Genomic DNA, 24,105 nt, shown 5'->3' on the forward strand with positions numbered 1-24,105 from the left:
CGTATATCATTTTATATCATTTCAATCAAGCGTGGCTGTCATACACTGAACTTTCAGTAAACCACCACCATTTTATACTTAGGAGTAATTTCCTATTACCCATCCTAAGTGGGATGCTGTAGTTATGCTGTTAAAAGGGTGGGTCTTGTTCAAAACCTCTGAAGGTCATAGTTGGGTTGGTTAAGTCTGTGCCACACCTGTGGTCAGCAACTAGGTACAGGTGAGGAGTTTGCCCCTTAAAAGGCCTCTTGATTTAGAGCTGGCTCTCCCCTGCAGCTCGAGCATTCAGTGAAGGAAGGGGCTACAGAAGCCTGCCTTTCTTCCTTTCTTTGCTGGGTTTTGAACAGTCGTGTGGTTTTCTTCATGGTGCATTTGAGCCTCCAGTCATCGTTTCTTCTGTGAGTTTCAGGTAATGCTTTTGCTTGTGGGTTTGCTTTTTAGTCTTAGAGTAAAATTGGTTTGCAATGTGGCAGCTTCAGAGAAATGTTACCACAAACGTTTGCCCAGAACTTTTTGACGAAATGCCCAAGAAAACTGTTAGCTTGCCTCTTCCTAGCCAAGCTGGTTTTTTTTTTTCATATTTTATGTATTTGATTTCAGACTGTAATGCCGAACAAAACTGCTACAATTTTACTGTAAATAGAGCTCAGCCCTAACTCGGTCTCTGCTGTTTCTAGAAGTTGTTCCAAAACCATCACGTGGCTTGGCACAGTTAAATACAATTGGCAGTCTCTGCTCCGTAAAGGTACTTGATGGAGCCATTGTGCAGGTTGAACTGGTTTTCACGTTGGGATGCAGTGAGGTTTATGCGAGTTAGCGCAGAGGGCACTGCCAGCCCTGTCCACATCGTGTCTCTCTCAGCTGGAGTTGCTGTGTGTTGCTTGGAAAACGCCCTCGGTTTGGTTCTGGCTTCTGCAGGACATCCTCATATAAAATTTCACACAGGGAGTAACCGAAGCAATTGTATAACTGGAGGGAATGGATAATGCAAGCACCTTCCCATGGAGCTAGGGAACTCCCTCTGTTAAACAGGCTCTGTTTTCCTCCCCCCCATAGTGGGGAGGGCTTGCTGCTGTGCCTGACTCCTTTATTGATGTGAGGCCAGAGATTATCATAAGATCAGAAAGGGACTGTCTGCAGAAGCAAGAATGATAATTAGGACCTGATATGGATCATCTGCCCGTGTCTTGCATCTTTAGTCACTGAGGAAATGCCAATCCAAAAATTCCTACTTGCAGGTCCATAGGAAGAAGAATATTTTGTCTGTAATAATGACAAATTGTGAAGTGTGGAATTCAGTGGCTGAATTAATATCAAGTGCATCTTTTCTTCTTCATTGAATTTTAAGGCAAAGCTTCTGGAATCCATACAAACAGTTGGGAGGGGAAGGGTTTCAAAGTCCTTTCACACTCAAAGTGCATAAATGCTCTGTGCATTTCATAACATTTCTCAATATCCCTTTTATGGGTACAGCTTTTTACTGTTTGAGCATTCATCAGTTTGGCTTAAATTGCAGGCGTTAAAGGGCTTAGGCCAGAAGTTCTCTTCTGGAAGCTTAGTGTCGGGCATCCCCTAGTCCTGTAAGTGCAGTGCAGCTCAAAGTAATAGTTATCTGAGTGATGAATGCTGTACAAGGCAGTTACTCTGATGGTGCTTTGCTGTCCCTGGAATGCCATCCGCCTCTGGCTTAGGTAAGCAAAGCCCCCACTGTGACTTGCTTTTGTCTTTCTCACTAAGTTGTTTTGTGGAATCAGACTCTATAACTCCGTTAAGGGTTATAAAGCAGGTATGTGTTTATTCGCCGGCGGGTGCGAGGGGCTGATCCTCCTAACTCGCACGCCATATGGTCTGACAAGCAGATAGTTATAGTGTAAAGACGGGCCTATTCGTAAGCGCCTGTTACATCTTCATGACCTTTCCCTGTTTCTTATTATAATTAGATTCGAGAAGCTTCTCCCGTCCTTGCACAAGCGCAGGGTCGTGGTCTGGGGCTCAGGGCTGAAGTCGCCTCCATCTTCCTCGTGAATCGTCCGTGAGCCCAGTCTGTGCGCAGGCGCCTTCTCGTCCTGGTCGAGCTCCGAGTCCGCAGAGCAGGAGGCACTCGGCTTCCCCTTGTCAGTGACTGAGCTCCTCCCTTGTCACCATCCAGGGTCTTGGAGGCCTTTGCTAGCAGACAGTGCCTATTTCAGTGAGTGAAGCCCTCTAAGTTTTTCGAGCTTTTCCCCCGTCTCATATGCCCGCACATCACACACACCTGCTTCCTAACCCTTAACAGAGTGAGAGAGGGTGATTCCCCAAAACAATAGGAGGACGAGCTGACCCTCTAAGGGCAAGTCGACCATATAAGGCAAACTGGGAAAACGCCTTAAAAGGGCGAACTGGGCGAATTACCGAAAACTCTTGAGTGAAGAGACGGTGAGAGACTCGGGGCGGGCCCCCCGCCGTCTTGAGTGAGGGCAGGGCGTGTCGGTGTCGCCGCCATCTTGAGTGAGGGCACGGGGGAGTGAGAATGCGCGGGTTCGCCGCCATCTTGAGTGAGGGTATGGCGTATTGGCATCGCCGCCATCTTGAGTGAGGGCAGGGGGAGAGAGAAGGGTGGGCTCGCCACAATCTTCAGTGAGGGCATGGTGTGTTGTATTCTCCGCAATCTTGAGGGTACGGGGGAGGGAGACTGGCAGACCCACCTCTGTCTTTAGTGAGGCCACGATGTTCCGGTGTCACGGCCATCTTTAGTGAGGGCAAGGGGGGCTCACCGCCATCTTTAGTGAGGGCACGGGGAGTTCTCGCCGCCATCTTGCGTGAGGGCATGGGTGTCGGTGTTGCCGCCTTCTTGAATGAGGGCCCGGCGTGTCTGTATTGCTCCCATCTTTAGTGAGGGCGCGGGAGGGGGCGGGGGGGTGTCCTCGCTGCCATCCTGAGTGAGGACGTGACGTGTCGGTGTCGCTGCGATCTTGAGTGAGGGCACGAGGCAACTGCCGCCATCCTGAGTGAGGGCAAGGGCGAGTGAGAATGCGCGGGCACGCCGCCATCTTGAGTGTGGGTATGGCGTATTGGTGTTGCCGCCATCTTGAGTGAGGGCACGAGGGGAGAGACGGGTGGGCTCGCCACCATCTTCAGTGAGGGCACGGCGTGTTATATTCTCCGCAATCTTGAGGGCACGGGGGAGGGAGACTGGCAGGCCCATCTCTATCTTTAGTGAGTCCACGACGTTCCGGTGTCGCCGCCCTCATGAGGTAGGGCACGGTTACCGCCGCCATCTTGAATGAGGTAAAGGCGTGTCGTCTTTGCCGCCATCTTGAGTGAGGGTAAGGGGGGGGGGGAAACTCTCTCCGCCATCTTTAGTGAGGGCACAGGGTTTCCCCGCCATCTTGAGTGAGGGCATGGCGTCTCGGTGTCGCCGCCATCATGATTGAGGGCATGGCGTGTTGGTGTCGCCGCCATATTTAGTGAGGGCACGGGTGCGGAAGGGGGTGTTCTCGCCGCCATCCTGAGTGAGGGCATGGCGTGTCGGTGTCGCTGCCATCTTGAGTGAGGGTAATGAGAGGTCACGACGCCATCTTGAGTGAGGACACTGGGAAGAAGACGGATGGGACCGCCGCCATCTTGAGTGAGGCAACCGCCAATAGAAGGGAAAATTGACCATAAAAGGGCAAATTGACCATAAAGGAAAACTTGACCGTATAAAGGCCAATATCCATAAAAAGGTAACTTGACCATAAAAGGGCAAATTCACCATAAAAGGGTAAATTCGCCATATAAGACGATAAGGAGCGACACGGAACGACATGGAAACACAGAACAACACAACACGGAGCGACACTCGTGCCCCAACCCCCCTCGCCCACCCTGAGTTATAGAGTTTGATTGCGCAAAACACAGCGAGGGGTTCAAGATCCTCCCCCCCTCCCCGCCCCGTCGGCTTTCAAAGGCCGCGCCTCCCCCCGGCTTCCTCCCCCCGTTGGCTGAGCCGCTCGGAGCGCGGCGGCCAATCAGCGGCGGCAGCGCGGCCGGGGGCGGGATCCCTGCGCTCGGGGAGAACGGGGGGGACTCAGTGCTGCCGCGCCGTGGCCGCGGAGCGGTACTGCAGCCGGGGGGATTGGGCGGGCGCACAGGGTCCCTGTCATTGACCGTGTAAGGGCAAACTACTTTAATTGCCCTAAAAGAGCAAATTGACCATATAAGGGAAAACTGGGCCAATTGGCATAAAAGGTGGCATTAACAGTATAAGGGCAAGTTGAGCATATAAGGCAAACTGGGAAAATTGCTCTTGAAATGGCAAATTTACCATATAAGACAAACAGGGCAAATTGCCATAAAAGGACAAATAAATCATAAAAGGGCAAATTGCAATAAAAGGGCAAATTGAAAATAAAAGGGCGAATTGATCATACAAGGGCAAACTTGGCCGATTGCCGTAAAAGGATAGATTGACCGTTAAAAAGGAAATTGAGACTATAAGGGCAAACTGGGACAATGGCCGTCACAGGGCAATATGACCATAAAAGGGCCCAAACCAATCCGAACCCGGCACAGACAGAGCAGGATCGAGAAGCGACCAGTCAGAGCGCGGTATCTACAGCCAATCAGATCACGGCACAGGCAAGGTGGGATCAAGAAACGACTAATCACAGCGCGGTCAATGCAGCCAATCAGAAGATACCGCTGGCGAATTGGGATTGAGAAGTGACCAATCAGAGCGCGGAAAGCACAGCCAATCAGAAGACAGCGCTAGCAAAGTGGCATCGAGAATTGACCAGTCAGAGCTTGGATCGCACAGCCAATCAGAACGCGGCACAAGCAAAGTGGAATCCAGAAAGAACCAATCAGAGCGCGGAACTCACAGCCCTTCGATGCCCTTTGAAATGAATGGGGTGTGCCAAGTGCTGCCGCGCCGTGGCCGCGGAGCGGTACTGCAGCCCGGGGCGGGGGAACGGGACGGCCCCCAGGGGCGGGCGAGCCGGGCGGGGAGCGGGGCGGTTCGCAGAGCGGCTCGGATCCGCTCGGCTGCTGTCGGCTCCGCGCGGCGCCGTTCGGGACGGCTCGGCTCTGCTCTCCGCTGCCCTCCCGCCCGCCGCCACTGCGGCCAACGGGGTGCGGGCTGGGGCAGGGACAGCGCCCCCAGGGCCCCCGTGTCCCCCCCCAGGTCGGGAGCGGCTCGAACGGGGCCGGGTCGGGTGAGTCAGAGGCGCTCGGAGAGGCGCGGGGGAGCGCTCTGTGGCCGGCGGCGCCGCTCCGGGCTCGCTGTCCGTGAGCCGCGGCCCTCCCGGGGCCGGCTCGGGCTCAGGGGCGGTCGGGGCCTTCGGGGCTGCGTCTGCGCTCGGCGTGCGGCCCCGCGGGGGAGATCCCCGCTCGGGAGGGGGAGGAGGGAGCGGGGGAAGGGAAGGAGGGGAGAGAGGGGGAAAGCAGGGGGGGAGGATGGGGCACAATGGGAGGAGAAGGGGGGAGAGAAGGAGGTGGGTAAGAGGGGAAGGAGCGGAAAAGGGAGGTTTGGAAAGCGCTTTTGTGTTGTCGGTCTAGAGAGAGCGGGGGGGGGTGTCGCTTTTTTGGGGTGTCATGCGCGGTGGCGAGAGCTGCAGGGGCAGGGGGGGTCATTTCAAGCACGGTTACTTGGAGTCTTTTTCCCTAACAGCTCGTTCCTTTTGCTTTGATACAGGATTATGGGGAGGAGGGGACTGAGTGCCCGTGGGTTGAAATCAGGGGAGCCCACAAGAAGGCTGATGTTGCGATGGAGTCTGTTACAGACCAGCCAGCCGAGAAGAAGCAGCTGATGAGCTCTTCTATCAACAACTGGGGATAGTCTCAAGATCGCTCCCTCTGGTCCTCGTGGGAGACTTCAATCTTCCAGATATCTGCTGGAAGTACAATACAGGGAGAGGAAGCAGCCTAGGAGGTTCCTGGAGTGCGTGGGAGACAACTTCCTCACACGGCTGGTGAGTGAACTGACAGGGGAAGGTGCCCTCGTGGACCCGCTGTTCATGAACAGAGAAGGCCTGTGGGGGATGTGGTAGGAGGACACCTGGGACAAAGCGATCACGAGATGATGGGGTTTTCAGTTCTAGGTGAGGTGAAGAGGGAGATTAGCACAACAGTCACATTAAACTTCCAGAGGGCAGACTTTGGACCGTTCAGAAGGCTGGTTGGCAAAGTTCTGTGGGAGAGAGTCCTTAAGGGCAGGGGAGCCCACGAGGGCTGGGAGCTCTTCAAAAAGGAAATCCTAGCAGCTCAGCAGCAAGCCATCGCCATGCTCCGGAAAAGGAGCCGGCAGGGGAGAAAACCAGCTTGGTTGACTAGGGAGATCTTGAGAGACATCAAAAAGAAGAGGAGGGTCTATGAGCTTTGGAAGAAGGGACAGGCATCTTGGGTGAACTACAGGGAGGAAGTGAGATCGTGCAGGGAAAAAATGAGGGGGGCTGAGGCCCAACTAGAAATCAGATTGGCTAAGTCTGTGAAAGATAACAGAAAATCTTCCTATAAATACATTAACAATAAAAGGAGGACTAGGGAGAGCGTTCAGTTCCTATTGGGTGCAGAAGGAACAACCGTGACAGGGGATGAGGGCAAGGCTGAGGTACTTAGTGCCTTCTTTGCCTCGGTCTTTAATAGTAAGGAAGTAAGTGCCCTCTGTACTCGGCACTGGTGAGACCGCTACTCGAATGCTGTGTTCAGTTCTGGGCCCCTCACCACAAGAAAGATGTTGAGGCTCTGGAACGAGTCCAGAGAAGAGCAACAAAGCTGGTGAGGGGGCTGGAGAGCAGGTCTTATGAGGAGCGGCTGAGAGAGCTGGGGGTGTTTAGCCTGGAGAAGAGGAGGCTGAGGAGAGACCTCATTGCTCTCTAGAACTCCCTGAAAGGAGGTTGTGGAGAGGAGGGTGCTGGCCTCTGGAAAAAATTTTTCACAGAAAGGGTCATTGGGCACTGGCAGAGGCTGCCCAGGGAGAGGGTTGAGTCACCTTCCCTGGAGGGGCTTAAGGGACCGATGAAGGAGGTGCTGAGGGATGTGGTTTAGTGATTGATGGGAATGGTTGGACTCGATAGCCCCGTGAGTCCTTTCCAACTTAGTGATTCTATGATTCTTTTTGCTTTGTCAGCAGAGACAATCTGACGGAAGTGTTGGCGATGAGAGAGCCCCTGCAGGATCCCGACCCCTCCTCAGGGAGAGGGGGAGAAGTGATGTGGCGGTGCCCTCCAGGCCAGCAGCTTTCGGGTACGTGGCTTTCTCGGGACTCGTTCCTCTTTGCTAATCACCGTCGATTGAGTTGACGGCACTAGCTGGAGCGTTCTCCACTTTGGGTTAGCATGTGACGGCATCGCGTTTAGTGAACGCTGGATCGAGACAACAATACTAGGGTGCCAGGGGCTTTGCCAGCCGAACCTGTGCACGCCACACAGCATGAACATGCAACACACACGCCAGGCCCACGCCCCACACATGCAATTCACCCCCCATGCACATTGTGCTGCCCCCATGCACATGCCAGGCTAGCGCTGCAACCACCCTGTGCACATGCTTTGAACATGCAAGTGGCATGCCACACGCGCCACAGAGCCCTTGTACACATCGCAACATGTCACACAGGCCACGTGCATGTTATGTGCATGCTGTGTACGTGCCATCCACAGGCAATGCATATGCTAGCAATGCACCATGAAGATGACACACCTGCCCCGCACACACCTTGCACACACAAGCAACATACCACATACCGCACGCATGTATTGCACATGCAGGCAACATGCCACGCATGCCGTGCATGTGTTGTGTACATGCCACACACTCCACACACACGGCACTGCTTCCATGCACATTCCAGGCTCATGCCACAACAGTCAAGCACATGTCACGCACACGCCTTCCACACGCAGGCAGCATGCCACGCATGCCACACACTCCATGCGTATGTTATGTACGGGCCATGTACATACCATACACATGCCATGGACATGCTAGCACATACCATGAAGATGACACGCCAGCCACACTGCAAGCACGCTGCACACACGCGTAGAGGGAAAGGAGGAGAAGGGGAGCTTTGGAAAGCGCTTTTATGTTGTTAGTGTAGAGAGTGCCAGGAGGGAGGTCGCGTCTTTGATTCTCTTCTACAACCTTCTTTTTAGTGTTTGTGTTAAATTATGTCCCGTAACAGTGGTACGGAAGGGGAGTTGTTGCGTTTTTAACGGTAACTGTAGAGTTAAGGTACCTCAAGTACCTTGGGGAAATGCAGACACACCTCTTAGAGGTCCCTCATCTTTGCAGAGCGCTATGGAGCCTTCCCATCTCTCTCATACACTCGTGGCGGAAGAAGAGGAGGGCGCCCACGGGTGAAAGGGAAGCGGTTGCCATTCAGGTGAGAGGAGAAACGTCCAGTCAGCACAGGTTCATGAAAGGCAGGTCTCGCCAAACTAATCTGATCGCCTTCTATGACGAAGTGACTTGCTTACTGGATGAGGGAAAGGCTGTGGATGTGGTCTTCCTGGACTTCAGTAAAGCCTTTGACATGGTTTCTCACAGCATTCTGCTTGAGAAACTGTCACGTCTGGCTTGGACAGGTGCGCGCTCTCCTGGGTGGAAAACTGGTTGGATGGCCGGGCCCAGAGAGTGGTGGGAAATGGAGTTAACTCCAGCTGGAGGCCAGTGACAAGTGGGGTTTCCCAGGGCCCAGTCCCGTTCAGTGTCTTTATCAATGACCTGGATGAAGGCATTGAGTTCACCCTTAGCAACTTTTGAGGATGATGCTAAGCTGGGTGGAAGTGTGGATCTGCTGGGAGGTAGGGAGGCTCCAAAGGGATCTGAACAGGCTGGACCGCTGGGCAGAGTCCAATGGCAGTCCAGCGACTGAACCTGAGCCAGCAGTGGCCCAGGTGGCCAAGAAGGCCAATGGCATCTTGGCTTGGATCAGAAACGGCGTGTCCAGCAGGTCCAGGGAGGTTATTCTCTGTCTGTGCTCGGCACAGGTGAGACCTCACCTTGAATCCTGTGTTCAGTTCTGGGCCCCTCGTCACAAGAAGGATGTTGAGGCTCTAGAGCGAGGGGTTTTTTTATGGAAAGGGTCCGTACGGAACAGGCTGCCCAGGGAGGTGGTTGAGTCGTCTTCCCTGAAGGTGTTTAAAGGACGGGTGGCTGAGGTGCTGAGAGGTATGGACTTAATGATCCTGGGGTCTTTTACAACCTAATGATTCTGTGATTCTGTCTCTTTCCTGACAGCCCAAAAAGCCAGTCCAGAGAATGCCCTTGTTGCAGAAAACCTGGCAAAAGTCTCGCAGAACAGCCCTGCTTTTTCAAAGCCCCGTATTCTTCTGTCCCGTCGCGAGGAGTAACGGTGATTTTCTCGTGCTTATTGCTGCCCCCTCAGCGTCTGTCCTCTACTTTAAGTGTGGCTGAACCGGTGCCTCAGGGGGTCACCGAGTGGGAAAGAGCGGCTGCTAAAATATTTTTCCTGTTAGCTCAAGGGCTAAGGTATCCCATGGCGCTGAGCTCGGGGCGATGAGATGGAAGCGCGGCCTTTCAGAGGCTGCTGTACCTGGGTCAACCGCAGTACGCCTGCCTCCTTTGAGGAGAGCCTCTGTTTGGAAAACTCGGTCGCTTGTCCTCCGTCCGGCTGCATCGGAGTGGCAGGAAGAGCTAGAGGAGCGTGGTGGGCTCGGGCCCGTCTGGCACAGCTCAGAGGATACCGGGTGCTGGGATGTCGTGTGTGGTGGCAAGAGCTGCAGGGGTAGGAGGTGGTTCGTTTCAAGCACGCTTACTTGGAGTACTTTGCTGTAACAGCTCCTTCCTTTTGCTCTGTCAGCAGAGAGAACCTGGCAGAAGTGTTGGCGATGAGAGAGCCCCTGCGGGATCCCGACCCCTCCCCAGGGAGATGGGGGGAAGCGACATGGCGGTGCCCTCCAGGCCAGCAGCGTTCAGGTACGTGGCTTTCTTGGGACTCACTCCTCTTTGCTAATCACCGTCGATCGAGTTGACGGCATGAGCTGGAGTGTTCTCTACGTCGAGTTAGCGTGTGACGGCATCACATTTGAGTCTGTGCCAGATCGAGACGACAGTACTAGGGTGCGATGTGCTTCGCCAGGTGAACCTGTGCGAAGGGAAGCGTTGCTTTCAACGTGAGGAACAAAATTGTTCCTTGTGCCGGCAACAAAAAGGGAGCTGTGAAGTAACCCCAAGAGGGATTATGCAAGAGCATACTAAAGTAGCCAGTGTCGCTGTTGAGCTGCCTTCAGACTGTCTTTTCCAGTTTCCCTGTTGCAAACTGACTCCTCGTTAACTTTACAGTTGCTCTGAAAAGAGGCTCCCAAAGCCAGCCCCGCAAACGACAGAGGCAGCTCTGCCGAGCTGGCTGGGTTTCCAAGCTCTACAAGCGTGGTTGTGGAAGTGGAATGATCTCTGTAAAATCCACAACCTCGAAGCGTGCCTCGCGTCTTCCTGGTGGCTCACGCACGTGCCCGAGGCAGCGAGCGCACTTACAGACAGGTGCCTCCTGCCTTCTTCGCACCGATGATCCCCCCCAACCCCACTCCCCTGCTGCCAGTTTCACCCTCGTCAAAACTGCAAGTGTTTGCTTCCTTTCGGCTTTGATTGCTGTTTTCACAGGTTCACGTGGCAAACCCGGTGCGCGAATAAATACCGCAGCGTAGGAGTGAAGCCGGCGACCAGCCACTGACCGTGCCGAAGCCTCCCGACGTCTCAGGTAGTTGCTGGCGTGGTTGGGCTTGCATGTGATCATAGGAGGGAGGTCTCATTGCTCTCCGCTCTCTTGACAGGCGGAGAGGAGTGGGAGCGGTTGCTTTTGTGCGGCTGCTCAGCCTCAAACCTACACTCGGTTCCGTTCTTGTTGTGCTTGATGTGCGGGTGGGGGTGAGCTGCGTCTGAGGCACGGCACGCGGGCAGTGCCGTGTGGTCTCCGTGGCCTCGCTTCGCATCCAGGCATCTTGTCCTCTGGAGGCCAAACCAGGCTTTGTTCCTTCCTACAACTGTCGCGTGCCTGAACTAAACCAAAATGCCTCATCCGATCGCTGCCCCTCTCTGCTGGGCTGAGTCCCTTTCCTGCAGAGGCTTTGGTGACAGGCGCTTGCTGAACGGGTGCCGACGCGTGTGTCTGGAAGAGCTGCCTCGCCGTCGCACCTCTCGCCTCCGCGCGCGTGTTTCTCAGGCCTGTAGTCTGGGCCAAGCTCGAGTTGCGTGCAGTGACGTGGTTCCTGCCAGCCGGCGCGTTGCAGGTCTGACCCCGGCAAGAGAAGAGGCGTGCCGGGGGGAGCCTTCTGTGCCTCTGGAGGAGGATAAATAGCAGGGTGCCCGGGCTGCTTTGCTACGCTGGGCTGTCACGCGGGCGTGATTTAGAACATCTTAGTGTAACGAGTTTACACGGGGTAAGGCTCGGTTTGGTTTTGTTTCTCTTTTTGACCAAGTTCGTCTAACAGAATAACTGTTAAAACGAATCACGTTCTCTATGGACTTCTCTGAAACTTGGTCCGGTGACACTGCTTTCCGTCTGGCGAGTCCTCCTGTTCCTTGCGGTTTCCTTTCTGGGGTATGAGTGAAACCCTTGGCTGTTCTTTTGAAGGAGATTCTCTTCTCGGCTTGCTTTGGGTGGGCTGTAGAGCAGGGGCTGCGGGAGTTGGAAGGTCAGAGAAGGAAACGTGGGTGAAGGAGGAAAGCGTTTTTGTCCTGGGGCCGAGGGCCGCCTCGTCTCATCGCCCTGCTAACGATCCTTTCTGTGCATTCCCTCCTGCAGGTCTCTCTCCTCTGTGCAGTGTAGGAAGTGGATTCCTCTCCTCCTGCGCACGCCCAGCTGGAAGACGCGGCCTCGTCCAGACCCTCTGTCCCGGTCGCGCTGCCGCCACCTTTGCTGCGTGACTGGGAAGAGCGTGTCTGTCTCCAAGGATCCTTCGGCCTCTTCTGCCCAGGTGTGGGGAAGCCAGAGGACCCCCGTGGAAACCAGTGGTGTCCACATTAAAGCTTTTGATCGGTCGCCGACTGCCGTACGCGTTTTGCTTATTCAGTGTTGGAAATGAAGAAAGAAGGTGGTGGAGGCCGTTCGGGGCGCGTGGCGATGGCGCTGCGAGCCACAGTCCGGCACGGGGAGCGCTGTGCTGCGCAGGCTCCGAGTTGGCAGCCGGCTGCACGCTGTACGGGCGGCCGATGGGCTCGGACGGGCTCGCTGGCGGCCGGGGGCACGTGCCGGATCGCGATGGCGTGCCGATGTTCGGCAGGGAAGTGTTCTCGCTGTCGATGCGTCTGCCGCTTCCAAAGTCCCCTCGTGTCGGACTGGAATTCCGTGTCCTTTCCCGCAGCGGGTCAGTTGTTCCTTTCCAGCCTGCCCGTATGGCACAGCCGCAGGGCCTCCCGTCGGAACGGCGTCCGTCATCCAGAGACGGCGTGCGGGAGCGGGGAAAGCCGCGGCCTTTCCCCTGGAGGCGCCACCTCTCCCTTTCAGCCGCCGCTCGGAGGTTTCCCGGCCGCAGAGGGCTCGGAGAGCGGCCCCTCGGCAGGGAGAGCGGAGCCCGCGGCCGCCGCGGTGCCCGTGAGCGCAGCCCTGCTCGCCGCGGGACCGGAGCGAAGGGGCGGCCCGGGGGAAGGCAGGCGCGGTCTGCGCTGCTGCGGAGCCCGGCAGCGGGGGAGGGTGTGCGGGCAGCGCCGCGGGAGCTGCTGCTCCGGGCGGTTCGGCGCCCGTCGGGATCGAACCCGCGACGGGAGAAAACGGTAAAAACGGAATCGACGGCAAAAAGAGCTTCGCCCGGCTCGGTGCTGCCGCGTTGTGGCCGCGGGGCGGTACTGCAGCCCGGGGACGTGTTGCGACTCAGTGCTGCCGTGCCGTGGCCGCGGACGGTACTGCAGCCCCGGGCGGGGGGGGGGGGCGCACAGGGGCCCGATCATTGACCATATAAGGGCAAACCGGGCCAAGTGCCATAAAAACGAAAATTGCCATAAAGGGGTAAATTGAGTATATGAGGGCGAACTTGGCCAACTGCCGTAAAAGAGCAAAGTGACCATATACGGGCAAATTGCCATAAGAGAGAAAAGTGACCCTGTAAGGGAAAACTGGGCCAATTGCCATAAAAGGTCAAATTAACAATATAAGGGCAAATTGAGCACATAAGGCAAACTGAGAAAATTGCCCATAAAAGGGCAAATTGAGCAAATAAAGGCAAACTGGGCCAATTACCATAAAAGGGCAAATTGAGCATATAAGTGCAAACTGGCCAAATTGACAATAAGAGGGCAAATCGTCCATCAAACGGGCACAGGACACGGCGCGGGCAAAGCGGGATCCAGAGGCGACCAATCAGAGTGCGGAGTCCCCAGCCAATCGGAACACAAAGCTGGCAAAGTGGGATTGAGAATCGACCAATCAGAGCCGGAGGAACAGCCAATCAGAAGGCAGCGCTGTCAAGGTGGGATCGAGAAGCGACCAATCAGAGCGCGGAACGCACAGCCCTTCGATGCCCAAGGTAATGAATGGGGGGTGCCAAGTGCTGCCGCGCCGTGGCCGCGGAGCGGTACTGCAGCCCGGGGCTGAGGGGGACGGGACGGCCCACAGGGGCGGGGCGGGGAGCAGGGCGGGGCGCGGGGAGGGGAGCGGTGCAGAACGGAGAGGGACAACGTCCCGCATCCCCCTCTGAAGCCCCCCCCGCCCCTGTCCGCGGTGCACGAGTCCCCTCGGCTCGGCCCCGCGCGGCTCGCTCAGGCTGCGTTGGGTTCCGCTCGGTGCCGGCAGGCTGCCGTTGAAACGGGCCCCGTGGGGACAGCGGGCGCCATGCTAAACGGAACGCAGTAGCTCCATGAGGTGCGCCGCCATGTTCTACGGCACGCATGCGCAGTGAGTCCTAAGGGACGTCGTCATGTTGCATGGCACGCATGCGCAGTGACTGCTGATGGGCGCCACCATGTTGTACGGCACACATGTGCATTGACTGGTTATGGGCGCCGATAGGTTGTACGGCACGCATGCGCAGTGACTGCATATGGGCGCCGATATGTTGTACAGCACGCATGCGCAGTGACTGCATATGGGCGCAGCCTTATTGGACTACACGCATGCGCAGTGACTGGTTATGGGCGCCGCCATGTTGTACGGCACGCATGCGCAGTGACTGCATATGGGCGCCGCCATGTTGTACGGCACGCATGCGCATTGACTGCATATGGGCGCCGCCATGTTGGACTGCACGCATGCGCGATGATTGCAGATGGGCGCCGCCATGTTGTACGGCACGCATGCGCAGTGACTGCAAATGGGCGCCGCCATGTTGCACGGCACGCATGCGCATTGTCTGCTTATGGGCGCCGCCATGTTGGACTGCACGCATGCGCATTGACTGCCTATGGGCGCCGCTATGTTGTACGGCACGCATGCGCAGTGACTGCCTATGGGCGCCGCCATGTTGTACGGCACGCATGCGCATTGACTGCATATGGGCGCCGCCATGTTGTACACTACGCATGCGCATTGGCTACATTGTAGGTGCCGCCATGTTGTAGGGCACGCATGCGCAGTGGCTACATTATAAGCACCACCACGTCGTACGGCACGCATGCGCAGTGGATCCTCCGCTCAGCCACCGCCAGCCAATCAACGCCCGTAGAGCGGCTGTAGGGCGGGCCCTGCAGCGAGCGCTCCCATTGGCCGGAATCCCTGCGCTCGGGATGAATGGGGCGGGGACTTAGTGCTGCCGCGTCGTGGCCGCGGAGCGGTACTGCAGCCCGGGGCCTGGGAACGGGACGGCCCACAGGGGCGGGCGAGCCGGGAGGGGCGGGGTGGGGAGAGAGGCGGAGAGCGGCTTGCAGCCGCGCGGCGCCGTTCGGGACGGCTCGGCTCTGCTCTCCGCTGCCCTTCCGCCCGCCGCCACTGCGGCCAACGGGGTGCGGGCTGGGGCAGGGACAGCGCCCCCAGGGCCCCCGTGTCCCCCCCAGGTCGTGAACGGCCCGAACGGGGCCGGGTCTTGCGTGAGGGCACGAGGGGAGAGACGGGTAGGCTCGCCACCATCTTCAGTGAGGGCACGGCGTGTTGTATTCTCCGCAATCTTGAGGGCACGGGGGAGGGAGACTGGCAGGCCCATCTCTATCTTTAGTGAGGCCACGATGTTCCGGTGTCGCCGCCCTCATGAGGTAGGGCACGGTTACCGCCGCCATCTTGAATGAGGTAAAGGCGTGTCGTCTTTGCCGCCATCTTGAGTGAGGGCAAGGGGGGCAAAAAAAAAAAAAAAAAAATCTCTCCGCCATCTTTAGTGAGGGCACGGGGGTTTCCCCGCCATCTTGAGTGAGGGCATGGCGTGTTGGTGTCGCCGCCATATTTAGTGAGGGCACGGGTGCGGAAGGGGGTGTTCTCGCCGCCATCCTGAGTGAGGGCATGGCGTGTCGGTGTCGCCGCCATCTTGAGTGAGGGTAATGAGAGGTCACGACGCCATCTTGAGTGAGGACACTGGGAAGAAGACGGATGGGACCGCCGCCATCTTGAGTGAGGCAACCGCCAATAGAAGGGAAAATTGACCATAAAAGGGCAAATTGACCATAAAGGAAAAATTGACCGTATAAAGGCCAATATCCATAAAAAGGTAACTTGACCATAAAAGGGCAAATTCACCATAAAAGGGTAAATTCGCCATATAAGACGATAAGGAGCGACACGGAACGACATGGAAACACGGAACAACACAACACGGAGCGACACTCGTGCCCCAACCCCCCCCGCGCACCCTGAGTTATAAAGTTTGATTGCGCAAAACACAGCGAGGGGTTCAAGATCCTCCCCCCCTCCCCGCCCCGTCGGCTTTCAAAGGCCGCGCCTCCCCCCGGCTTCCTCCCCGCGTTGGCTGAGCCGCTCGGAGCGCGGCGGCCAATCAGCGGCGGCAGCGCGGCCGGGGGCGGGATCCCTGCGCTCGGGGAGAACGGGGGGGGGACTCAGTGCTGCCGCGCCGTGGCCGCGGAGCGGTACTGCAGCCGGGGGGATTGGGCGGGCGCACAGGGTCCCTGTCATTGACCGTGTAAGGGCAAACTACTTTAATTGCCCTAAAAGAGCAAATTGACCATATAAGGGAAAACTGGGCCAATTGGCATAAAAGGTGACATTAACAGTATAAGGGCAAGTTGAGCATATAAGGCAAACTGGGAAAATTGCTCTTGAAATGGCAAATTTACCATATAAGACAAACAGGGCAAATTGCCATAAAAGGACAAATAAATCATAAAAGGGCAAATTGCAATAAAAGGGCAAATTGAAAATAAAAGGGCGAATTGATCATACAAGGGCAAACTTGGCCGATTGCCGTAAAAGGATAGATTGACCGTTAAAAAGGAAATTGAGACTATAAGGGCAAACTGGGACAATGGCCGTCACAGGGCAATATGACCATAAAAGGGCCCAAACCAATCCGAACCCGGCACAGACAGAGCAGGATCGAGAAGCGACCAGTCAGAGCGCGGTATCTACAGCCAATCAGATCACGGCACAGGCAAGGTGGGATCAAGAAACGACTAATCACAGCGCGGTCAATGCAGCCAATCAGAAGATACCGCTGGCGAATTGGGATTGAGAAGTGACCAATCAGAGCGCGGAAAGCACAGCCAATCAGAAGACAGCGCTAGCAAAGTGGCATCGAGAATTGACCAGTCAGAGCTTGGATCGCACAGCCAATCAGAACACGGCACAAGCAAAGTGGAATCCAGAAAGAACCAATCAGAGCGCGGAACTCACAGCCCTTCGATGCCCTTTGAAATGAATGGGGTGTGCCAAGTGCTGCCGCGCCGTGGCCGCGGAGCGGTACTGCAGCCCGGGGCGGGGGAACGGGACGGCCCCCAGGGGCGGGCGAGCCGGGCGGGGAGCGGGGCGGTTCGCAGAGCGGCTCGGATCCGCTCGGCTGCTGTCGGCTCCGCGCGGCGCCGTTCGGGACGGCTCGGCTCTGCTCTCCGCTGCCCGCCCGCCCGCCGCCACTGCGGCCAACGGGGTGCGGGCTGGGGCAGGGACAGCGCCCCCAGGGCCCCCGTGTCCCCCCCCAGGTCGGGAGCGGCTCGAACGGGGCCGGGTCGGGTGAGTCAGAGGCGCTCGGAGAGGCGCGGGGGAGCGCTCTGTGGCCGGCGGCGCCGCTCCGGGCTCGCTGTCCGTGAGCCGCGGCCCTCCCGGGGCCGGCTCGGGCTCAGGGGCGGTCGGGGCCTTCGGGGCTGCGTCTGCGCTCGGCGTGCGGCCCCGCGGGGGAGATCCCCGCTCGGGAGGGGGAGGAGGGAGCGGGGGAAGGGAAGGAGGGGAGAGAGGGGGAAAGCAGGGGGGGAGGATGGGGCACAATGGGAGGAGAAGGGGGGAGAGAAGGAGGTGGGTAAGAGGGGAAGGAGCGGAAAAGGGAGGTTTGGAAAGCGCTTTTGTGTTGTCGGTCTAGAGAGAGCGGGGGGGGGTGTCGCTTTTTTGGGGTGTCATGCGCGGTGGCGAGAGCTGCAGGGGCAGGGGGGGTCATTTCAAGCACGGTTACTTGGAGTCTTTTTCCCTAACAGCTCGTTCCTTTTGCTTTGATACAGGATTATGGGGAGGAGGGGACTGAGTGCCCGTGGGTTGAAATCAGGGGAGCCCACAAGAAGGCTGATGTTGCGATGGAGTCTGTTACAGACCAGCCAGCCGAGAAGAAGCAGCTGATGAGCTCTTCTATCAACAACTGGGGATAGTCTCAAGATCGCTCCCTCTGGTCCTCGTGGGAGACTTCAATCTTCCAGATATCTGCTGGAAGTACAATACAGGGAGAGGAAGCAGCCTAGGAGGTTCCTGGAGTGCGTGGGAGACAACTTCCTCACACGGCTGGTGAGTGAACTGACAGGGGAAGGTGCCCTCGTGGACCCGCTGTTCATGAACAGAGAAGGCCTGTGGGGGATGTGGTAGGAGGACACCTGGGACAAAGCGATCACGAGATGATGGGGTTTTCAGTTCTAGGTGAGGTGAAGAGGGAGATTAGCACAACAGTCACATTAAACTTCCAGAGGGCAGACTTTGGACCGTTCAGAAGGCTGGTTGGCAAAGTTCTGTGGGAGAGAGTCCTTAAGGGCAGGGGAGCCCACGAGGGCTGGGAGCTCTTCAAAAAGGAAATCCTAGCAGCTCAGCAGCAAGCCATCGCCATGCTCCGGAAAAGGAGCCGGCAGGGGAGAAAACCAGCTTGGTTGACTAGGGAGATCTTGAGAGACATCAAAAAGAAGAGGAGGGTCTATGAGCTTTGGAAGAAGGGACAGGCATCTTGGGTGAACTACAGGGAGGAAGTGAGATCGTGCAGGGAAAAAATGAGGGGGGCTGAGGCCCAACTAGAAATCAGATTGGCTAAGTCTGTGAAAGATAACAGAAAATCTTCCTATAAATACATTAACAATAAAAGGAGGACTAGGGAGAGCGTTCAGTTCCTATTGGGTGCAGAAGGAACAACCGTGACAGGGGATGAGGGCAAGGCTGAGGTACTTAGTGCCTTCTTTGCCTCGGTCTTTAATAGTAAGGAAGTAAGTGCCCTCTGTACTCGGCACTGGTGAGACCGCTACTCGAATGCTGTGTTCAGTTCTGGGCCCCTCACCACAAGAAAGATGTTGAGGCTCTGGAACGAGTCCAGAGAAGAGCAACAAAGCTGGTGAGGGGGCTGGAGAGCAGGTCTTATGAGGAGCGGCTGAGAGAGCTGGGGGTGTTTAGCCTGGAGAAGAGGAGGCTGAGGAGAGACCTCATTGCTCTCTAGAACTCCCTGAAAGGAGGTTGTGGAGAGGAGGGTGCTGGCCTCTGGAAAAAATTTTTCACAGAAAGGGTCATTGGGCACTGGCAGAGGCTGCCCAGGGAGAGGGTTGAGTCACCTTCCCTGGAGGGGCTTAAGGGACCGATGAAGGAGGTGCTGAGGGATGTGGTTTAGTGATTGATGGGAATGGTTGGACTCGATAGCCCCGTGAGTCCTTTCCAACTTAGTGATTCTATGATTCTTTTTGCTTTGTCAGCAGAGACAATCTGACGGAAGTGTTGGCGATGAGAGAGCCCCTGCAGGATCCCGACCCCTCCTCAGGGAGAGGGGGAGAAGTGATGTGGCGGTGCCCTCCAGGCCAGCAGCTTTCGGGTACGTGGCTTTCTCGGGACTCGTTCCTCTTTGCTAATCACCGTCGATCGAGTTGACGGCACTAGCTGGAGCGTTCTCCACTTTGGGTTAGCATGTGACGGCATCGCGTTTAGTGAACGCTGGATCGAGACAACAATACTAGGGTGCCAGGGGCTTTGCCAGCCGAACCTGTGCACGCCACACAGCATGAACATGCAACACACACGCCAGGCCCACGCCCCACACATGCAATTCACCCCCCATGCACATTGTGCTGCCCCCATGCACATGCCAGGCTAGCGCTGCAACCACCCTGTGCACATGCTTTGAACATGCAAGTGGCATGCCACACGCGCCACAGAGCCCTTGTACACATCGCAACATGTCACACAGGCCACGTGCATGTTATGTGCATGCTGTGTACGTGCCATCCACAGGCAATGCATATGCTAGCAATGCACCATGAAGATGACACACCTGCCCCGCACACACCTTGCACACACAAGCAACATACCACATACCGCACGCATGTATTGCACACGCAGGCAACATGCCACGCATGCCGTGCATGTGTTGTGTACATGCCACACACTCCACACACACGGCACTGCTTCCATGCACATTCCAGGCTCATGCCACAACAGTCAAGCACATGTCACGCACACGCCTTCCACACGCAGGCAGCATGCCACGCATGCCACACACTCCATGCGTATGTTATGTACGGGCCATGTACATACCATACACATGCCATGGACATGCTAGCACATACCATGAAGATGACACGCCAGCCACACTGCAAGCACGCTGCACACACGCGTAGAGGGAAAGGAGGAGAAGGGGAGCTTTGGAAAGCGCTTTTATGTTGTTAGTGTAGAGAGTGCCAGGAGGGAGGTCGCGTCTTTGATTCTCTTCTACAACCTTCTTTTTAGTGTTTGTGTTAAATTATGTCCCGTAACAGTGGTACGGAAGGGGAGTTGTTGCGTTTTTAACGGTAACTGTAGAGTTAAGGTACCTCAAGTACCTTGGGGAAATGCAGACGCACCTCTTAGAGGTCCCTCATCTTTGCAGAGCGCTATGGAGCCTTCCCATCTCTCTCATACACTCGTGGCGGAAGAAGAGGAGGGCGCCCACGGGTGAAAGGGAAGCGGTTGCCATTCAGGTGAGAGGAGAAACGTCCAGTCAGCACAGGTTCATGAAAGGCAGGTCTCGCCAAACTAATCTGATCGCCTTCTATGACGAAGTGACTTGCTTACTGGATGAGGGAAAGGCTGTGGATGTGGTCTTCCTGGACTTCAGTAAAGCCTTTGACATGGTTTCTCACAGCATTCTGCTTGAGAAACTGTCACGTCTGGCTTGGACAGGTGCGCGCTCTCCTGGGTGGAAAACTGGTTGGATGGCCGGGCCCAGAGAGTGGTGGGAAATGGAGTTAACTCCAGCTGGAGGCCAGTGACAAGTGGGGTTTCCCAGGGCCCAGTCCCGTTCAGTGTCTTTATCAATGACCTGGATGAAGGCATTGAGTTCACCCTTAGCAACTTTTGAGGATGATGCTAAGCTGGGTGGAAGTGTGGATCTGCTGGGAGGTAGGGAGGCTCCAAAGGGATCTGAACAGGCTGGACCGCTGGGCAGAGTCCAATGGCAGTCCAGCGACTGAACCTGAGCCAGCAGTGGCCCAGGTGGCCAAGAAGGCCAATGGCATCTTGGCTTGGATCAGAAACGGCGTGTCCAGCAGGTCCAGGGAGGTTATTCTCTGTCTGTGCTCGGCACAGGTGAGACCTCACCTTGAATCCTGTGTTCAGTTCTGGGCCCCTCGTCACAAGAAGGATGTTGAGGCTCTAGAGCGAGGGGTTTTTTTATGGAAAGGGTCCGTACGGAACAGGCTGCCCAGGGAGGTGGTTGAGTCGTCTTCCCTGAAGGTGTTTAAAGGACGGGTGGCTGAGGTGCTGAGAGGTATGGACTTAATGATCCTGGGGTCTTTTACAACCTAATGATTCTGTGATTCTGTCTCTTTCCTGACAGCCCAAAAAGCCAGTCCAGAGAATGCCCTTGTTGCAGAAAACCTGGCAAAAGTCTCGCAGAACAGCCCTGCTTTTTCAAAGCCCCGTATTCTTCTGTCCCGTCGCGAGGAGTAACGGTGATTTTCTCGTGCTTATTGCTGCCCCCTCAGCGTCTGTCCTCTACTTTAAGTGTGGCTGAACCGGTGCCTCAGGGGGTCACCGAGTGGGAAAGAGCGGCTGCTAAAATATTTTTCCTGTTAGCTCAAGGGCTAAGGTATCCCATGGCGCTGAGCTCGGGGCGATGAGATGGAAGCGCGGCCTTTCAGAGGCTGCTGTACCTGGGTCAACCGCAGTACGCCTGCCTCCTTTGAGGAGAGCCTCTGTTTGGAAAACTCGGTCGCTTGTCCTCCGTCCGGCTGCATCAGAGTGGCAGGAAGAGCTAGAGGAGCGTGGTGGGCTCGGGCCCGTCTGGCACAGCTCAGAGGATACCGGGTGCTGGGATGTCGTGTGTGGTGGCAAGAGCTGCAGGGGTAGGAGGTGGTTCGTTTCAAGCACGCTTACTTGGAGTACTTTGCTGTAACAGCTCCTTCCTTTTGCTCTGTCAGCAGAGAGAACCTGGCAGAAGTGTTGGCGATGAGAGAGCCCCTGCGGGATCCCGACCCCTCCCCAGGGAGATGGGGGGAAGCGACATGGCGGTGCCCTCCAGGCCAGCAGCGTTCAGGTACGTGGCTTTCTTGGGACTCACTCCTCTTTGCTAATCACCGTCGATCGAGTTGACGGCATGAGCTGGAGTGTTCTCTACGTCGAGTTAGCGTGTGACGGCATCACATTTGAGTCTGTGCCAGATCGAGACGACAGTACTAGGGTGCGATGTGCTTCGCCAGGCGAACCTGTGCGAAGGGAAGCGTTGCTTTCAACGTGAGGAACAAAATTGTTCCTTGTGCCGGCAACAAAAAGGGAGCTGTGAAGTAACCCCAAGAGGGATTATGCAAGAGCATACTAAAGTAGCCAGTGTCGCTGTTGAGCTGCCTTCAGACTGTCTTTTCCAGTTTCCCTGTTGCAAACTGACTCCTCGTTAACTTTACAGTTGCTCTGAAAAGAGGCTCCCAAAGCCAGCCCCGCAAACGACAGAGGCAGCTCTGCCGAGCTGGCTGGGTTTCCAAGCTCTACAAGCGTGGTTGTGGAAGTGGAATGATCTCTGTAAAATCCACAACCTCGAAGCGTGCCTCGCGTCTTCCTGGTGGCTCACGCACGTGCCCGAGGCAGCGAGCGCACTTACAGACAGGTGCCTCCTGCCTTCTTCGCACCGATGATCCCCCCCAACCCCACTCCCCTGCTGCCAGTTTCACCCTCGTCAAAACTGCAAGTGTTTGCTTCCTTTCGGCTTTGATTGCTGTTTTCACAGGTTCACGTGGCAAACCCGGTGCGCGAATAAATACCGCAGCGTAGGAGTGAAGCCGGCGACCAGCCACTGACCGTGCCGAAGCCTCCCGACGTCTCAGGTAGTTGCTGGCGTGGTTGGGCTTGCATGTGATCATAGGAGGGAGGTCTCATTGCTCTCCGCTCTCTTGACAGGCGGAGAGGAGTGGGAGCGGTTGCTTTTGTGCGGCTGCTCAGCCTCAAACCTACACTCGGTTCCGTTCTTGTTGTGCTTGATGTGCGGGTGGGGGTGAGCTGCGTCTGAGGCACGGCACGCGGGCAGTGCCGTGTGGTCTCCGTGGCCTCGCTTCGCATCCAGGCATCTTGTCCTCTGGAGGCCAAACCAGGCTTTGTTCCTTCCTACAACTGTCGCGTGCCTGAACTAAACCAAAATGCCTCATCCGATCGCTGCCCCTCTCTGCTGGGCTGAGTCCCTTTCCTGCAGAGGCTTTGGTGACAGGCGCTTGCTGAACGGGTGCCGACGCGTGTGTCTGGAAGAGCTGCCTCGCCGTCGCACCTCTCGCCTCCGCACGCGTGTTTCTCAGGCCTGTAGTCTGGGCCAAGCTCGAGTTGCGTGCAGTGACGTGGTTCCTGCCAGCCGGCGCGTTGCAGGTCTGACCCCGGCAAGAGAAGAGGCGTGCCGGGGGGAGCCTTCTGTGCCTCTGGAGGAGGATAAATAGCAGGGTGCCCGGGCTGCTTTGCTACGCTGGGCTGTCACGCGGGCGTGATTTAGAACATCTTAGTGTAACGAGTTTACACGGGGTAAGGCTCGGTTTGGTTTTGTTTCTCTTTTTGACCAAGTTCGTCTAACAGAATAACTGTTAAAACGAATCACGTTCTCTATGGACTTCTCTGAAACTTGGTCCGGTGACACTGCTTTCCGTCTGGCGAGTCCTCCTGTTCCTTGCGGTTTCCTTTCTGGGGTATGAGTGAAACCCTTGGCTGTTCTTTTGAAGGAGATTCTCTTCTCGGCTTGCTTTGTGGGGGCTGTAGAGCAGGGGCTGCGGGAGTTGGAAGGTCAGAGAAGGAAACGTGGGTGAAGGAGGAAAGCGTTTTTGTCCTGGGGCCGAGGGCCGCCTCGTCTCATCGCCCTGCTAACGATCCTTTCTGTGCATTCCCTCCTGCAGGTCTCTCTCCTCTGTGCAGCGTAGGAAGTGGATTCCTCTCCTCCTGCGCACGCCCAGCTGGAAGACGCGGCCTCGTCCAGACCCTCTGTCCCGGTCGCGCTGCCGCCACCTTTGCTGCGTGACTGGGAAGAGCGTGTCTGTCTCCAAGGATCCTTCGGCCTCTTCTGCCCAGGTGTGGGGAAGCCAGAGGACCCCCGTGGAAACCAGTGGTGTCCACATTAAAGCTTTTGATCGGTCGCCGACTGCCGTACGCGTTTTGCTTATTCAGTGTTGGAAATGAAGAAAGAAGGTGGTGGAGGCCGTTCGGGGCGCGTGGCGATGGCGCTGCGAGCCACAGTCCGGCACGGGGAGCGCTGTGCTGCGCAGGCTCCGAGTTGGCAGCCGGCTGCACGCTGTACGGGCGGCCGATGGGCTCGGACGGGCTCGCTGGCGGCCGGGGGCACGTGCCGGATCGCGATGGCGTGCCGATGTTCGGCAGGGAAGTGTTCTCGCTGTCGATGCGTCTGCCGCTTCCAAAGTCCCCTCGTGTCGGACTGG

General features: G+C 56.6%; 2 protein-coding genes across 16 annotated transcripts; both read left to right on the forward strand.

Moving 5' to 3' along the window:
• The first annotated feature begins 4,980 nt into the window (after positions 1-4,980).
• Positions 4,981-11,965, forward strand: LOC138721648 (uncharacterized). Of its 9 annotated transcripts, none has more exons than XR_011337575.1 (10): positions 4,983-5,174; positions 5,654-5,930; positions 7,088-7,203; positions 8,254-8,344; positions 9,202-9,316; positions 9,785-9,900; positions 10,267-10,464; positions 10,585-10,681; positions 11,412-11,521; positions 11,726-11,965. XR_011337575.1 is itself a non-coding variant. In XM_069859017.1 (9 exons), the coding sequence occupies exons 3-8, from the start codon at positions 7,116-7,118 to the stop codon at positions 10,652-10,654; spliced, it is 675 nt and encodes a 224-aa protein (XP_069715118.1). In that variant the 5' UTR covers positions 4,981-5,174; positions 5,654-5,930; positions 7,088-7,115; the 3' UTR covers positions 10,655-10,681; positions 11,726-11,965. The 9 variants fall into 9 exon arrangements, 7 of the variants coding, with proteins under 7 accessions (XP_069715118.1, XP_069715117.1, XP_069715112.1 ...); XR_011337576.1 differs by lacking the exon at positions 11,412-11,521 and adding an exon at positions 11,197-11,360 and having other exon boundaries at positions 11,726-11,743; XM_069859017.1 differs by lacking the exon at positions 11,412-11,521 and having other exon boundaries at positions 4,981-5,174; positions 9,788-9,900.
• Positions 11,966-16,893: 4,928 nt separating this feature from the next.
• LOC138721650 (uncharacterized) lies at positions 16,894-23,808 on the forward strand. Of its 7 annotated transcripts, none has more exons than XR_011337580.1 (10): positions 16,894-17,017; positions 17,497-17,773; positions 18,931-19,046; positions 20,097-20,187; positions 21,045-21,159; positions 21,628-21,743; positions 22,110-22,307; positions 22,428-22,524; positions 23,243-23,328; positions 23,569-23,808. XR_011337580.1 is itself a non-coding variant. In XM_069859022.1 (9 exons), the coding sequence occupies exons 3-8, from the start codon at positions 18,959-18,961 to the stop codon at positions 22,495-22,497; spliced, it is 675 nt and encodes a 224-aa protein (XP_069715123.1). In that variant the 5' UTR covers positions 16,895-17,017; positions 17,497-17,773; positions 18,931-18,958; the 3' UTR covers positions 22,498-22,524; positions 23,569-23,808. The 7 variants fall into 7 exon arrangements, 4 of the variants coding, with proteins under 4 accessions (XP_069715123.1, XP_069715122.1, XP_069715121.1 ...); XR_011337579.1 differs by having other exon boundaries at positions 23,255-23,364; XR_011337578.1 differs by having other exon boundaries at positions 23,255-23,328.
• The last annotated feature ends 297 nt before the right edge of the window (positions 23,809-24,105 follow it).

The sequence above is a fragment of the Phaenicophaeus curvirostris genome, chromosome 5 (genome assembly GCF_032191515.1).
Source record: "Phaenicophaeus curvirostris isolate KB17595 chromosome 5, BPBGC_Pcur_1.0, whole genome shotgun sequence".
Classification (NCBI taxonomy): domain Eukaryota; kingdom Metazoa; phylum Chordata; class Aves; order Cuculiformes; family Cuculidae; genus Phaenicophaeus; species Phaenicophaeus curvirostris.